Source organism: Pristiophorus japonicus, chromosome 1, assembly GCF_044704955.1.
Source record: "Pristiophorus japonicus isolate sPriJap1 chromosome 1, sPriJap1.hap1, whole genome shotgun sequence".
NCBI lineage: Eukaryota > Metazoa > Chordata > Chondrichthyes > Pristiophoridae > Pristiophorus > Pristiophorus japonicus.
In genome coordinates, this window is record NC_091977.1 from 150,378,724 (window position 1) to 150,396,194 (window position 17,471).

The 17,471-nt window shown below is 45.2% G+C and overlaps 1 protein-coding gene across 1 annotated transcript in view; it reads left to right on the top strand.

The window, feature by feature from the left end:
- Nucleotides 1-11,904: 11,904 nt before the first annotated feature.
- The window catches only part of epb41l4a (erythrocyte membrane protein band 4.1 like 4A), a 524,857-nt gene continuing 519,290 nt past the window's right edge, over nucleotides 11,905-17,471 (top strand). The window contains exons 1-2 of the mRNA XM_070864703.1: nucleotides 11,905-12,194; nucleotides 12,718-13,146. Of these exons, the coding sequence (XP_070720804.1) occupies nucleotides 13,048-13,146 (99 nt within the window). The 5' untranslated portion in view covers nucleotides 11,905-12,194; nucleotides 12,718-13,047. The remainder of the gene's footprint in view (nucleotides 12,195-12,717; nucleotides 13,147-17,471) is intronic.

Sequence of the window (17,471 nt, forward strand, 5' to 3'; positions counted from 1 at the left end):
GATCTAAGAACGCACATATTTTTGGTGTAAAAGATACAGATAGATACATGGAAGATGTCAAGCTAATGGAATGTAGAAAATTATATATGTGTGGTGGTGGGGTCAGGGTTCTGTTCTGAATCATGCTCTTGTCTACATTATCAATCCCTGTCTAAACATTGCTGCTTTTTATGTCTAACTTAAAGATAAAAGGAGGATGAACTAAATTTGAATGAGTTCTGAACTTATCTTTAATGTATCTTTCATTTCATATTTTTTAAATTTGTCTCGATGAAACAGCTGTCTTATATCACCCCAACACCACCATTAGCATTATTGGTACTATCATTTCTGTCAACAAACAACAAAGCTACTTCCATGCATTAATTGTATTTTATTTCTTCATGTCTCCAGTAATAGTGCAATCAAACCTATTAGTACATACACAAGACATGCTGCTAGAACTTCTTTGCATGGGAAATGTCATTTTTTTTAAATTGCAGTTTTGTGATTTATTTGCCATAAACATACCATATCTCCTTGTAGTTACATTCATTGTGAAATACAAATACCTTAGTCAATGTAATTATCTATAGAAAGAAAGAAGTTGCAGTTATTTAGCACCTTTCACATTCTCAGGATTTGTTTCCGTGGTCTAGCCAAACTGTTTTATCCATGAGCTGAACAAATCCTTCATGAATTACATTTGATTGAAATCATCTGTTCAGCTGCCTCTGTCACAACCCCATTGCTTCTTGACCAAGCCAAACCTTTCACAAGGTCCCCCCATCCCCAAGCTCTAGCCCTGACCTGTGTCTTCTATACTTTCTCTTCAACTCCCCATATGTCCTCTCTGAGCTTTTTTTGTCCATGAGACCCACCTCCTACTCTCTTGACCCCATTCCCACTAAACTGCTGTAAACCTAGCTCTCTCTTCCTGGCCACCATGCTAGCCTCCCAAATTTGTGCCCATCTTTCTTGTAACTCCATGTTTGAATTTCTCCAATTGGGTTTCTGCCCTGCCATATCATTGAAATGGCCCTAATCAAAGTCACAAATTACATCTGTGACTATGGGTAGGCCATTCAGCCATCTGAAGGGGAACGGGAGAGAAGACTGCCAGCATGAATTGGGAGGTTGGTGGGGGGCGGGGGGGGCGGTGTGGGTGGATTGGCTGGTGGAGAGAATGCAGCTTGAACTGAGAAGGTAGGTGGAAGAAAGAATGGGGGGACAAAAAACAAGTGGTTGAATTGAGAGGAAAGAGGGTGGGTGCCAATATTAACAGGGTGGGTTGGAGAAGGATAGAGTCTCTTTGTGAAAGCATAAAGAGTTGGATCAGGTATAGTAGTTCTGTAACTGGAGCAGATGGTTGGGTGTGGGAGAGTGACTTTTGGGAAAACAATGGTTTGGTTCGTCTGTTGAAAATCCAAATGTCACTTTGTTTTTCCTTTTTTAGATTAAAAATCAATCAATTGTGAAGTAATATTTTGAGATTAACCAGGCAGCAGAATTTTTAATGTAAATGTTCAAAGTTTTTGGGACAGCATATCCTGGACTCAGGGATGGATTAAGGGTGCCTCATGCCCTGGGCAGTACCCTGGCCATGGGCCCCTACTGCCATTCACATCCTGCAGCAAATGACATTAGTGAGCTAAGTCTCAGGACACTATACTGAGTATGCATCAGGTCAGTGGCGGCCCGAACAGCACCGGTGGAATGGAGGCCCGAACGTGAGGACGAAGAGGGAAGATAGGGCCCAAACCTGTGGTCGGAGGCTCATTGGGCGCCATCGAGTTGGAAAGCAGCAGCTGAGTCGGCCATGTCCAGTGGGGAGCAAAAAAACAAAAGTCCAGTTGGAAAGTCTTGGCAGCAGGGAGGTCGATCTGGAAGGTAAGTCTTGATTGGGGGATGGGCAGTGAGCCCAGGTAGTTGCCCTTGCAGCACAGATTTTAAGGGTAAGGGATATACTTTAGGGATGGGAAATGCACTCACTATCAGGGCCAGGGGGGGTTTAAACAGTGAGGGGGGGAGATTAGGGGAGAGAAGAATGAAGGATGGCAGCAGATGGCCAGGGGGAAGTTTGTTCGGGGAGAGCTCCTGAGGGAGCTGCCATCCCATCTGCCATCACAGAGGCGTACGAAAGCATGGGCCTTACACTAAACATCCGTAAGACAAAGGTCCTCCACCAACCTGACCTCACCTCACAGCACTGCTCCCCAGTCATCAAAATCCACGATGCGGCCTTGGACAATGTGGAACATTTTCCATACTTCGGGAGCCTACTATCAGCAAGGGCAGACATTGACGATGAGGTCCAACACCGTCTCCAGTGCGCCAGTGCAACCTTCGGTCGCCTGAGGAAGAGAGTGTTTGAAGACCAGGACTGCAAACCTGGCATCAAGCTTATGGTCTACAGAGCAGTAGTGATACCCGCCCTCCTAAGTGGCTCAAAGATGTGGACCATATACAGTAGACATCTCAAAGCGCTGGAGAAGTACCACCAGCGCTGCCTCTGCAAGATCCTGCAAATCCACTGGGGAGGTAGACGCCACAATGTCAGTGTTCCCGATCAGGCCAACATCACCAGCATCGAAGCACTGACCACTCTCGACTCGCTCTGTTGGGCGGGCCACATCATCCGCATGCCCGACACGAGACTCCCAAAGCAAGCGCTCTACTCGGAACTCCTATACGGCAAGTGAGCCTCAGGTGGGCAGAGGAAACGTTTCAAGGACATCCTCAAAGCCTCCTTGATAAAGTGCAATATCCCCACCAGCACCTGGGAATCCCTGGCCCAAGACCGACCTAAGCGGAGGAAGAACTTCCGGGAAGGCGCTGAGCACCTCGAGTCTCGTCGTCGAGAGCATGCAGAAATCAAACGCAGACAGCGGAAGGAGCATGTGGAAAACCAGACTACCCTTTCCTTCAACCACTGTCTGTCCGACCTGTGACAGAGACTGTAATTCCCATATTGGACTTTACAGTCACCCGAGAACTCATTTTTAGAGTGGAAACAAGCCTTCCTCGATTTCGAGGGACTGTCTATGATGATGATGATGATGATGATACATCAAGTCAAGGTCAGATAAGGTCTACATCGCAGGTTATGTTCTCATTGATACTATGATGACATTCATTAATATTTTACTATGTTTCCAAACAATCAAACTGAAACCTTGATGAAACCCTATATAAACAGTAAAAAACAATGCTTTAACAAAAAAAAAATCCTTACATTTTGAAACTTAGTCGATAATGACAACAATTTAGAACAAGACAGCGCAATTTTTTTGGAAGACCATCATTTGTCATTTGCATTCCATTTTCTCCACAGAGGCAACTACAAGTATAACATTGGTCTTTTCCTAGATTTTTGTTGGCTAAACGCGTCAGTGATTTTCGAGAAGTCAACTCCTCTCAGTACTTCGCCCTTGATGCTCATGATTGAAAGACTATTAAGTTTATCTTGTCCCATTCAGTTCCTGACCTCATCCTTGATGTGTTTTAGTTTCAAGAAGGACCGTTCACCACTGCAATTTGATACCATCATCGACAGATATATAACCAAAGAGCTATTTCAATGTTAGAAAAGGTTTGGGTGAGGGCGTGTGGATGGAAGAATTGGTACATTCTCACTGACTTAGTTTGTTTGACACAAATTGAGGTTTGAAGCTCTGTTGAGGATGCCACCAAGCTAGAAAACTGGATGAATTCACTTTCAATCATAGCTTCCAGATCTTTGGGATAGGAGCGGGCAAGATTTGCTGTGGCTTGCTTGATCTCATGAGTTGAGAGAGTGGCTAGCTTGGACTGGAATCCAAACTTGCAGTTGATTTCCTTCTATGCTTCAAGGTGGTGTTTCAAGGTACTAATTAGTTGATCAATGATGACAAGGAACACTTCTGTTTTGAATTTTTCCTTGGGTGACAGCACAGCGTTTTCAGCATCTCCATGGTCATAGCGACGGTTGCATACCCGGACGCGCCTCTGAGCTGAATTGTACTCGTTGTGGCCACACAGTTTAATCCCTGGGTATTTGAAGTCCTCAAACTCACTTCGCTGGGTCTTGACAAAATCGACAAGGAACTCGAGTAAGGACACCATGATATTCAGATTCAATCCAGTCTCTTGAAGTGAGAGATTAGTCAGGTGAAAGCGCTTCAAGACGGTGTTCTAAATGACAATGAGAATAGCTGAATTCAGTTCACCCAGTTTGTCAAGGATCAACTGAGCTTCATTTTGGCATTCAACTTTCTGTTCCACGTCAGTTGCCAGGGATTCCAAGTGTTGGAATCCCTGGCAACTGACATGGAACAGAAAGTTGAATGCCAAAATGAAGCTGAGATATAGGAGTGTAACCTTTGAGCAGGGCTGACACTGCTTCATACCTTGCTGACCATCGAGGAGAAGAAAGCTGTTTGACAACAGACAGCCTGAAAGGTTTTAGTTTTTCATAAAACAGTTGCCAGCAATATGTCGATGCAGAGAGAAAAGTGTACAACTTTTGTAGAATGTGAAGAAATCTGATGATCACTGGGCTGCGTTTGGCACTGTTTTTCCCCACAAGGTTGAGTGAGTGCGCTGCGCATGGTATAAATGTCACATATGGGCATTGCTCTTTGATGATAGTTTGGACACCAATGTATTTCGCACTCATATTTGAAACATTATCATAAGATTGTCCACGACAATTTTGTATGTTGATCCTGTTCTCATCCAGAAAAGCCAGTATTATTTCTGCTATTTCTTGTCCAGTATAACCGATTGTCGGCAAGAACTTTAGGAACCTTTCCTCAGGACCAGTCGGTAGAACATAGCGGATAACAAATGTCAGCTGATCTGAGTGTGTGACATCTGGCGTTGAATCAACAGATATTGAATAGAACTTCGCTGATTTCAATTCCTGGATACTTTGCCATCCATCAGACTAATCAGTTCTTCACAAGTGGTGGAAGACAAGTATGAAGTGTGCCCCTTGCCTTTATTGGCAAACCGCTTGATGTGTTCAGGAAGAAATGCATCGTAGTTCGCGAGAACTTCCAACACACCCAGATAATTACCATTACTTGGAGACCCAACGAATTCATCTCTGCCTCGCAATGAAAGACCTCATTCACACAGACAGCCCATTCTAGCACTTTGCACCAGTATTGCCATTCACTTTCAAACTGGAAGACAATATGACCATCCACACAACCAGTGCCTGCTTGTTTAGTGCACATTACTACCATGGCTTCTCTATGCTGGTGGCTGTTTTCGTGAGATGAAATCCTCTCATCCCCAGTCATTAAACCCCATCAGTAAAGTGGCTACTTGTTCGTGCTATGACTTTGCAAGCAAAGCAGTATACTCTACCGTTTGAAGGTGAATAACAGAGCCAGATTTGCTCCACACATTCCCCTGTTAGCGGGTGCACACATGTGAAGAAGGACTTTGAGCAGTTTCGGCGACATCCTTCCTTGGCATGAATCATGCCGGAGTTTTGGAAGTCTTTATCACAGTTTCGGCAATCTTCACTACTTTTTGAAATCCAATGGTTTTGCATGTCTTCTGAGATATTGTCTCCCCACAGCCCAATGTCACTCGTAAGTTGTGACTCTTTCAGCTCAGTATGTGCCAGTTGGTTTTCATCGTCTTCAACTTTTTGGACTTGGAGCTCCAACACGGCCAACTCCAGGTCCAGTGCCACTAGTGGTTTCGTTGTTGAAGTTGACTGCACAGCATCGTCTTGGCTTTCATCTTCATGATCTTGAGTTGTTAGTTGGAAAGAATTATCAAGTTTAAGCAGTTTAGCTACTTCTCATCTCTTTTGCTTCTTGCGCAGCTGGTGCTCTTTCCTTTCTTTCACCCCCGATTTGTGTGCAGAATGCATCTCTAGAAAAAGGGCACCGAGAGTCTGTTTACATCAAGTCAACAATAACATACGCCTGAGCCCTCGCGGTTTCGCTCCACTCTTGCATACATCACTTATGTCAATTCTGTTTACCCTTACCCTTAATCCGACCCTGAATGGGACCCACTCGAGGCTTGGGCTCTGGGCGACTGCCTCCCTCCGTCACCGCCCCCCCCCACTTAACCTGTCCCTGCCTGGACTACTGTAGAAATGCATCACCAATGTTGTGATTGTTATATATGTATACTTGTATTTACTCTGTACAGCCACCAGAGGGCACATCCCCTGGAGTCCCAAGGGATCCCATAATCCCTTGGGAGCACAGGTATTTAAGGAGGCTTCACGGGTTGGAGAGGCACTCTGGAGACCTGCAATAAAAGACTACAGTCACACTTTGCTTTGAGCTCACAGTGTTCAGTCTGACTCTTTCTCCATACATAACAACTGGCGACGAGATACAGATAGCGAACCCAAAGATGCAGAGAACAGTGGGCATCCTGGAGAAATTCTCGGAGGGAGATGATTGGGAAACTTTTGTGGAACGACTCGCCCAATACTTTGTGGCCAATGAGCTAGATGGGGAAGAGAGCACTGTCAAATGAAGGGCGATCCTCCTCACCGTCTGTGGGGCACCAATGTATGGTCTCATGAAGAATCTGCTCACTTCAGCGAAACCCACGGAGAAATCGTATGATGATTTGTGCACACTATTCCGAGAGCATTTGAGCCCGAAGGAAAGCGTTTTGATGGCGAGGTACCGGTTCTACACCTACAAAAGGTCTGAAGGCCAGGAACTGGCGAGTTATGTCACCGAGCTAAGCTGCCTTGCAGGACATTGCGAATTTGAAGGACATTTGGAGCACATGCTCAGAGACTTTTTCATACTTGGCATTGGCCACGAAACCATACTTCGCAAACTTTTGACTGTAGAGACCCCAACCTTGAGTAAGGCCATAGCGATAGCCCAGGCATTCATTGCCACCAGTGACAATACGAAGCAAATCTCTCAGCACACAAGTGCTGCTACAAGTACTGTGAACAAAGTGATGTTGTTTTCGAATCGTAACGTACAGGGCAGATCACACATACCTGCAGCTACACGTCCGCAGATGTCTCAGAGTCCACCATCAAGTGTGATGAATGCAAGGCCATTAACACCTTGTTGGCGCTGTGGGGCTTATCATCGTTTCCATTCAGGTCGATTCAAAGGGTACGTTTGCAAGGCCCGTGGAACAATGGAACACTTCCAATGAGTGTGCAGGCGAGCTGCAAAGCCTGTTAAATCTGCAAACCAACATGTTGCAGAGGAGGACAGATCCATAGAGGATCACGATGAACCAGAGCCTCAGATCGAGAAAGCAGAGGTACATGGGGTGCACACATTCACCACAAATTGTCCCCCCATAATGCTGAATGTTGAAAGAAATGGACTCCCGGTGTCAATGGAGCTGAACACGGGTGCGAGCCAGTCCATCATGGGCAAAAAGACTTTCAAAAGGTTGTGGTGCAACAAGGCCTCAAGGCTCAAGGCCAGTCTTAACTCCAGTTCTCATGAAACTAAGAAGTTACATGAAAGAACTGATTCCTATAATCGGCAGTGCTACCGTAAAGGCCTCCTACGATGGAGCGGTGCACAAGTTACCACTCTGGGTGGTACCGGGCGATGGTCCCACGCTGCTCGGCAGGAGCTGGCTGCGAAAGATACGCTGGAACTGGGATGACGTCGGAGTACTATCGCCCACTGATGACACTTCGTGTGCCCAGGTCTTAAACAAATTTCCTTCGCTGTTCGAACCAGGCATCGGGATATTCCAAAGAGCAAAAGTGCAGATCCACCTAATTCCGGGGGCGCGACCCATCCATCACAAGGCGAGAGCAGTACTGTACATGATGAAAGGGTAGAGATCGAGCTAGACCAACTGCAAAGAGAGGGCATCATTTCCCCGATCGAGTTCAACGAGTGGGCCAGTCCTATCATCCCAGACCTCAAGGGAGACGGCACCGTCAGTATCTGTGGTGATTACAAAGTAACTATCAATCGTTTCTCCCTGCAGGACCAATGCCCACTACCAAAGACCGACGACCTCTTTGCAATGCTGGTGGGAGGAAAGACTTTCACAAAGTTGGATCTGACTTCAGCCTACATGATGCAGGAACTGGAGGTCACCTGCATCAACACGCACAAAGGACTTTTTGTTTATAACAGATGCCCATTTGGAATCCGGTCGGCGGCGGCGATATTCCAGAGAAACATGGAAAGTTTACTGAAGTCAGTCCCACACACCGTGGTCTTCCAGGATGACATCTTGGTCACAGGTCGGAACACAGTTGAGATTCTGCAGAACCTGGAGGAGGTTCATAGTCGACTCAACCGCGTGGGGCTCAGGTTAAAATGCTCGAAGTGCGTTTTCCTGGCGCCTGAAGTGGAGTTCCTGGGAAGGAGGATTGTGGCATCAGGCCCACCAACATGAAGACTGAGGCAATCGAGAACGCACCGAGGCCACAGAACGTGACGGAGCTATGGTCATTTCTGGGACACCTGAACTACTTTGGTAACTTCTTACCAGGTCTCAGCACACTGGTAGAACCACTGCATGTCTTACTATGAAAAGGGGATGAATGGGTTTGGGGCAAAATCCAAGAAAATGCCTTTGTAAAAGCGAGAAAATTGTTATGCTCAAACAAATTGCTTGTGTTGTATGATCCATGTAAGCGTTTGGTACCAGCATGTGATGTGTCGTCATATGGCATCGGGTGTGCATTGCAACAAGCTAATGATTTCGGGAAACTACAACCAGTCTGTCTAAGGCTGAAAGTGCCTTCAGCATGATTGAGAAAGAAGCATTAGCGTGTGTCTATGGGATAAAGAAAATGCACCTGTTTGGGCTAAAATTCGAATTGGAAACTGACCATAAGCCACTTATATCCCTGTTTTCCGAGAGTAAAGGGATAAATACCAATGCATTGGCCTGCATCCAGAGATGGGCGCTCACGTTGTCCGCATACAACTACGCCATCCACCACAGGCCAGGCACAGAAAACTGCGCCGATGCTCTCAGTAGGCTGCCATTGCCCACCACAGGGGTGGAAATGGCGCATCCCGCAGATTTAGCCATGGTTATGAAAGCATTTGAGAGTGAGCAATCACCCGTCACTGCCCGACGGATCAAAACCTGGACAAGCCAGGACCCCTTATTATCTCTAGTCAAAGGCTGTGTGCTTCATGAGAGCTGGTCCAGTGTCCCAGTGGAAATGCAGGAAGAGATAAAGCCATTCCAGCGGCGCAAAGATGAAATGTCTATACAAGCAGACTGCCTTCTGTGGGGAAATCGAGTAGTGGTCCCCAAGAAGGGCAGAGACACCTTCATCAATGACCTCCACAGTACCTACCCAGGCATTGTAATGATGAAAACGATAGCCAGATCCCACGTGTGGTGGCCCGGTATCGATGCAGACTTAGAGTCCTGGGTTCACAGATGTAATACATGCTCTCAGTTAAGCAATGTACCCAGGGAGGTGCCGCTAAGTTTATGGTCTTGGCCCTCCAAACCATGGTCTAAGGTACACATCGACTATGCAGGCCCATTCTGGGGTAAAATGTGGTTGTAGACGCGTACTCCAAGTGGATTGAATGTGAGATAATGTCGGCTAGCATGTCCACTGCCACTACTGAAAGCCTGCGGGCCATGTTTGCCACAAATAGCCTACCCGATGTCCTGGTGAGCGACAACGGGCCATGTTTTACCAGTGCTGAGTTCAAAGAATTCATGACCCGCAATGGGATCAAATATGTCACATCTGCCCCGTTTAAACCAGCGTCCAATGGTCAGGCAGAGAGAGCAATGCAAACCATCAAGCAAGGCTTGAAGAGAGTAACTGAAGGCTCACTGCAGACTCGTCTATCCCGAGTCCTGCTTAGCTACCGCACGAGACCCCACTCACTCACTGGGATCCTACCTGTTGAACTGCTCATGAAAAGAGCACTTAAGACAAGGCTCTCGTTAGTTCACCCTGATCTACATGAACAGGTAGAGAGCAGGCGGCTCCAACAAAGTGTATACCATGATAGCGCAAATGTGTCATGTGAGATTGAAATCAATGATGCTGTATTTGTATTAAATTCTGGACAAGGTCCCAAGTGGCTTCCCGGCACTGTCTTGGCCAAAGAGGGGAGCAGGGTGTTTTGGGTCAAACTTTCAAATGGACTCACTCACCAGAAACACTTGGACCAAATCAAACTCAGATTCACGGACTATCCTGAGTAACCCACCTTGGACCTTACCTTTTTTGATCTCCCAACATACACACCAGTGGCAACCGGAACCACGGTTGACCACGAAGCAGAACCCATCATCCACAGCAGCCCAGCAGGGCTCAACACACCAGGCAGCCCAGCAAGGCCAGCTGCACAGCAGCCCAGCGAGGGCCCAACAAATGATTCAACAACACCAGCTTTCACACTGAGACGATTAACCAGGGCAAGAAGGGCCCCAGATCGACTCACTTTGGCGGGGAATGTTGTTATATATGTATACTTGTATTTACTCTGTACAGCCACCAGTGGGCTCATCCCCTGGAGTCCCAAAGGATCCCATAATCCCTTGGGAGCACAAGTATTTAAGGAGGCTTCACAGGTTGGAGAAGCATTCTGGAGACGTGCAATAAAAGAGTTAGGCCAGACTTTGATTTAGAAACATAGAAACATAGAAAATAGGTGCAGGAGTAGGCCATTCGGCCCTTCTAGCCTGCACCGCCATTCAATGAGTTCATGGCTGAACATTCAACTTCAGTACCCCATTCCTGCTTTCTCGCCATACCCCTTGATCCCCCTAGTAGTAAGGACCTCATCTAACTCCTTTTTGAATATATTTAGTGAATTGGCCTCAACAACTTTCCCTGCACTACTCTTCCTGTTGGTCTTCCATTCCCTATCTGGCTGTGGACCCTTTACCTGTGGTAAGACCAACTTACTAAACGTGCTATTCACGTCATTCTCAGCATCGTGCATGCTCCAGAGTGAATCCACCCGCAGCTCCAGCTCCGCAACGCGGTCAGTCAGGAGCTGGAGGCGGACACACTTCCCGCACATGTAGTCGTCAGGGACACCGGAAGTGTTCCTGACTTCCCACATAGTACAGGAGGAGCATAACACGTGTTATGTAGATAGGTTGAGCCTCTACTCATTGGAGTTCAGAAGAACGAGAGGTGATCCCATCGAAACATAAAAGATAATGAGGGGGCTTAACAAGGTGGATGCAGAGAGGATATTTCCACTCATAGGGGAAAGTAAAACTTGGGGACACAGTTTCAGAATAAGGGGCCGCCCATTCAAAACTGAGATGGAGGAACTTCTTCTGAGGGTTGTAAATCTAGGGAATTCTCTACCCAAGAGAGCCGTGGAGGCTGCGTCATTGAATATAGTTAAGGCGGAGATAGACAGATTTTTGAGCAATAGTGTTCAGTCTGACTCTTTCTCCATACACAACAGTGATCCTTTTTGTTTTCATACGTCAAAGGCTTAGAATGAGACCCTTTTTTGAATTATTTGCTTTTTAGAAGCTGTTGGTTAATTTTTGATTTTCTTTTCGCTTGGCAAGTATGAAGGTCACGAAGTCTAAATGTTAAGAAAATACCGCTTCGCATCAATCAAAATGTAATTATTTCTTGGTGAGGGAACTGTGAAGATTGAAAGAAATGCTTGACAGTTTCAAGCTCCAGGTCAGAAGCACCCAACCTTAAATGACCGCCTTTCCCTTGTGAAAGATGGTTTTGCATTTGTGACAAAGTGTGACATCTGCAATGGACTGGGTCAACACCTATGTTACACATACTTTAATATGTAATAAAATAATCGAGAGATAGATAATTGACTGCTGATGGTAAGCCACAGCCTTTTGTCGAACAAAGACTACGAGTTGCAGGGTGCAAGGTGGCGCTCGAGCTCTCCCGCTGTGGGTGAAAGGTGAAAGGTGAGGCGGCGGCGGCGTCTCCTCGGTTACCGGAGCAGCGCCGGAGACTGTTGTCAGTGAACGAGCAAGGGTGGGCAGGGTGAAGGGGGATAACCCAGGACAGGCAGCAGGGAGAAGGATTATATATGACGGGCTCGGGGAAGAGCGACCGTTTATAAAGAGGGAGCGCGTCTGGAAACCTGTGAAAAGTGTGTGTGTGTGAGAGAGAGAGAGAGAGAGAGCGGCCCCTGACATCCCGCTCCGGCTCCGGCTCCGCCACCCAGTCCGGCATGTTCGCGGCTCTTGGCTTCACACCCCGGGTGGCGATTGCCACTTCTCCCATTGCTGCTGGTTTCGACTGCAGAAAGTGAAAGGTGAGGTTCTAGTGAACAATGTAACTTTGTGTGGGGCTGTTTGGGCAGAGACAGGCTGCACATCCTCTGTGTGCGGTGAATGAACCCCTGTGTCTGTGGCAGCATTGTGAGGGCAGCGAGCCTCCCCCGTCCCCTCTCTCGGGCAGGTTCGTCGCTAACGTCCCATAATTGTTTTTTTTTGTTGCGATTTAAAATAGCCGATTAGCAGTTGGTATTTGTAACTGGTGTGTATATATAGATTTGGCTGCTTTCTTTTTCACTTGAGCAAACGTTACATTTGCACCTTTTGCTATTGTAAAGAGAGGCGTGTGAAGGATCGCGGCTCAGTCATAAATTCAGTAAATTGCACAATTTTCTATAAAATGATCAATGCTGTAGTCAATCTAAATATAAAAAGACCCAGAAATGGATCGTTATTTGTTTTTTGTCTTTAATAATATTTACCAAAGCTCAGTCGTGCTACACGTGCGATATGTAAAGTGTGCTATTATTTAATTAAATGCCGCTTTTGTTCCTCTTTCAGATTCCACATCCAAGAACCAGCTCGCCGAATTTATCTGATCGACGGGATTATTTCTACTACATTTTATTTCAAGGATATAACCGTTTTCATTGTATATCTTACGACCGCTTCATCAGAAAAGGGATGGGGTTCCGGAGGTGGTGATACATGTTACCAGCGGGTACATTTTCACTTATCTAGGTATGAGTAAGTGACACTGTGCAATGGTATCCTCCCTTGCTTGATTAACTGGACTTCAAACTCGACAGATTTTTCACGGACACTCGGCTGAGTTACACATTTGACTTTATATCTGGTTTAATCTCTACTTCTCCTCGTTTCAATGCAGCGATGGGTTGCTTCTGCGCTGCACAGGAAGAATTTTATTGTGAAGTTTTGCTTTTAGATGAGACCAAGCTTACCCTAACTACCCAGCAACAAGGAATAAAAGTAAGTTGATTCTAGTCCAGCCGACATATTGATTTATTTTTGTTAAATTTTTACTGAGATTCTTTTATAACATCCACTCTCCCTTTACTGGAGGTTCATGAACATGCAAGGAGGTGGTTAGCTGTCTTTGATGTAATAGTATTTATATTTAAGGACTCGCCTATGTTAGATTTTTTTGAACTAAGATTTAAACTGTCGTCGTGTTATCTTGTTTTTGTTCTCCGAGGAGCTCGATCTGGAATAAAATGTTTCTCTGTTAAGGACAGAGTTTACATCCAAAGTTAAGGAGTTGAAATCAAAGGCAGTTTTGTTCGCAGTTGGCCTTGACCAGTGACTAGTGTCCATACTTTGCATTAATTTATTAATTTTATTTATCCTTTTTACTTAACATCCCTTTTCATCTGTTTTCAACAATGTTGGTTACCAAGTTGTGCATTGTGCAGATCGACAACAATGACATCTCTGACTTAAATTGATTACTTTCAACATTGCAACTGGATAATGATTACCTTATTTGCACTGCCCTGTTTGCACTGAACTGATTGGTGGGGCAGAGTCTTCCAATACTGTTAAAACACCGATACATATAAAAAGATAACCCATCCCTCTGGAAATGGATTTCATGCAAGTATGCTGGTATGATATCAGTATCAGTAGAGCTTAACCAAGTACCTGGTCTGAGATGTGATCAAGCTAGTTGATCTCTCTCACATGTCTCCAGGTAACAGAAGATACCAGTGTGGTAACTTTGAGTTACCATGGTGATGACCCTGTTCCACACCTGTGCCATTAGATTACACAATGTAGCAGTGTGAATGCAGACTTCATGGTATTAGCTGGCGTAAGGTTACTGGAGTCACTCTGGGTACCAGTTGAAACAAGTTATTACCAGTTATTTCTATTAATGTGATACTGTTGACGAATGTCAGGAATTGCTTCTGAATCTCCGGACACTGAAAAGCAAATGATATGAAAGAGATACACATTATAATCGCTGTAACATAATGGTTATTTTCAACTACTATGATTATTTATATGCTTGGAACATTATTAATTTTGCACTGCTTACAGTCAGTGAAAATAATACTATCTGCAAAAAGATAAATCTGGCATAATAAATCTGCCAAGGAGACAGGCTAAGTGAGTGGGCAACAATTTGGCATATGGAGTATAATGTGGGAAAATGTGAGGTTATCCACTTTGGCAGGAAAAATAGAAAAGCAAATTATAATTTAAATGGAGAAAAATAGCAAAGTGCTACAGTACAGAGAGACCCGGGGGTCCTTGTGCATGAAACACACAGTTAGTATGCAGGTACAGCAAGTAATCAGGAAGTCAAATGGAATGTTGGCCTTTATTGCAAGGGGGATATAGTATAAAAGCAGGGAAGTCCTGCTACAACTGTACAGGGCATTGGTGAGGCCACACCTGGAGTACTGTGTACAGTTTTGGTTTCCGTATTTAAGGAAGGATGTACTTGCATTGGAGGCTGTTCAGAGAAGGTTCACTCGGTTGATTCCAGAGATGAGGGGGTTGACTTATGAAGATAGGTTGAGTAGGTTGGGCCTATACTCATTGGAGTTCAGAAGAATGAGTGGTGATATTATCGAAACATATAAGATAAATGAGGGAGCTCGACAAGATGGATGCAGAGAAGATATTTCCACTCATAGGGGAAACCAAAACTCGGAGGCATCGTCTCAGAATAAGGGGCCACCCATTTAAAACTGAAATGAGGAGGAATTTCTTCTCTGAGGATTGTAAATCTGTGAAATTCTCTGCCTCAGAGAGCTGTGGAGGCTGTGTCATTGAATACATTTAAGGTGGAGATGGACAGATTTTTGAACGATAGAGAGTGAAGAGTTATGAAGAGCAGGCAGGGAAGTGGAGCGGAGTCCATGATCAGATCAGCCATGATCTTATTAAATGGCGGATCAGGCTCAAGGGGCCAAATAGCCTACTCCTGCTCCTATTTCTTATGTTTTCTTATTTGTACCATACAATAATATTAGTCGTATGTAACTGTGTTAGTACTATATGTAATATGTCAGAGTCTGGAGGCACATCTTAAATTTTGGAATAAGTTATTGTATCATTTAAAAATTACATCAATTGGGAATGAATTAAATTGGATTAGGAATTCTTTACAATGTTAGAGAACCAGTAAATGCAAAGATTGATTATTAATTTAATATGTAGTTAGTGTCTCATCTGATTGAGCATAGGCAATTACTAGTCCAATATTTTAGCAACAGAAAACATTCAGTTTATATTGGCCGGCAGTGTATTTTCCACATGCAGGTAAAATAATTAACATATAATTTGGGTAATAAAATGGGGTAGAAATTACTGTTGCCCATGTTATCATATTGGTGCAAGTGCATCAAGCATTAAAGAGAAATTTTAATGTGCTTCATGCCCCGTGGGTAGGTTTGCTCAGTCGGAACATGGATCGGAGAATCTGGCATGTAGTTTAGCACACCTAATTCAGAGCTCGCAGTTTCCAGTAATTAAGATTGATCTAGAAAATTAAGATGGGCACAAATCTGGCTAGGATGCCCAGTTATCTGATCTATGCTCTTGTGAAATGAGGCTGTATGCAAGACTTGAACTTCCTGAATTTATCCTCAAATGGGTTAATGTTTCTATTTCAGTAGAGAGAAGAAATTGGTCTGAGCGTAATTCTGTTAAGCAATGCCTCGATTTCAAAATTCTCATCCTTATTTTGAATCCCTCCACGGCTTCGCCCCTCCTTATCTCTGAAATCTCTTCCAGCCCCACAACCCCCCAAGATGTCTGCGCTCCTCGAATTCTGCCCTCCTTGAGCATCCCTGATTACAATCATTGGTGTTTGTGCCTTCTGTTCCCTAGGCCCCAAGCTCTGGAACTCCCTGCCTAAATCTCTACCCCTCTTTCCTCCTTCAAGACGCTTCTTAAAACCTACCTCTTTTACCAAGCTTTTGGTTACCTGCGCTATTTTCTACTTATGTGGCTCGGTGTCAAATTGTTTTATCTCTCAATACTCTTGTGAAGTGCTTTGGGACGTTTTACTACATTAAAGGCGCTATATAAATACAAATTCTTGTTAATATGCCATCATAGGCAGTTCCTCGAAATCGAGGAAGACTTGCTTCCACTCCAAGAGGTGAGTTCTCACGTGACTAAACAGTCCAATACGGGAATTACAGTCTCTGTCACAGGTGGGACAGACAGTCGTTGGAGGAAAGGGTGGGTGGGAAATTTGGTTTGCCGCACGCTCCTACCGCTGCCTGTGCTTGTTTTCTGCATTTAAAAAAAAATGTCAAAATATATACTTTATTCCTATAAAAATTTGCACGATACATTGGAAGGCAGTTCAGTACGTTTGGATGCGGTCAGCAATTCCATACAATACATTTGGATGCTGACGGCAGTTCCGTTCAATACATTTGCTTGCTTTACATTTTAGGGTACAATTCAGTACGATCCAGGATACATTGTAATACAGTCATCAAATTACATTACATGTGGCACTATACAGTACACAGAATGGGTGAGGGTATAGTTACATTTCTTCACAACATACATTACTAAACAGTTGCTGAACTTGCATTATACATGGCACCGCGTAGGTGTTTTCAGATCATGGTGCTCTATGTATACAAAGGTTTACAAGTACATCCCGAGGGGAGTTTTATACTGATTCCAGCCCCTGGGTTTACCGTGGTGGAAGGGCCTTAAACTGTGGCTCTTCCCCACCATGCCTTTGCGGCAACTGCACCAATTTTTAGTGCGTCCCTCAGCACGTACTCCTGGATCTTGGATTGTGCCAGTCTGTAACATGCAGTCGTGGATATCTTCTTGCCCTGGAAGACCAGCAAATTTCGGCAAGACCAAAATGCGTCTTTCACCAAGTTGATGGCCCTCCAGCAGCAGATGATGTCTGTCTCGGCGTGTGTCCCTGGGAACAGTCTGTAGAGCACAGAGTCCTGTGTTACGGAGCTGCTTGGGATGAACTTCGACAGCGACCACTGCATCTCCATCCAGACCTGCCTTGCAAAGGGGCAGTCCCAAAGGAGATGGATGATAGTCTCGTCCGCACCTCAGCCAACTCGGGGGCAGAGTGCCGTGTCTCTGAAATCCCGGCTCTGCATGAAGGATCTGACGGGTAAGGCCCTTCTCACCACCAACCAAGCTACATATTGGTGCTTGTGTGAAAGTTCTGGTGATGAGACATTCTGCCAAACGAGTTCGACAGTCTGCTCGGGGAACCGTCTGACAGGATCCATCATCGCCTTTTGTCGGGCGTCCAGGACCTTGCGTGTCGACCACTGCTTTATGGCCTT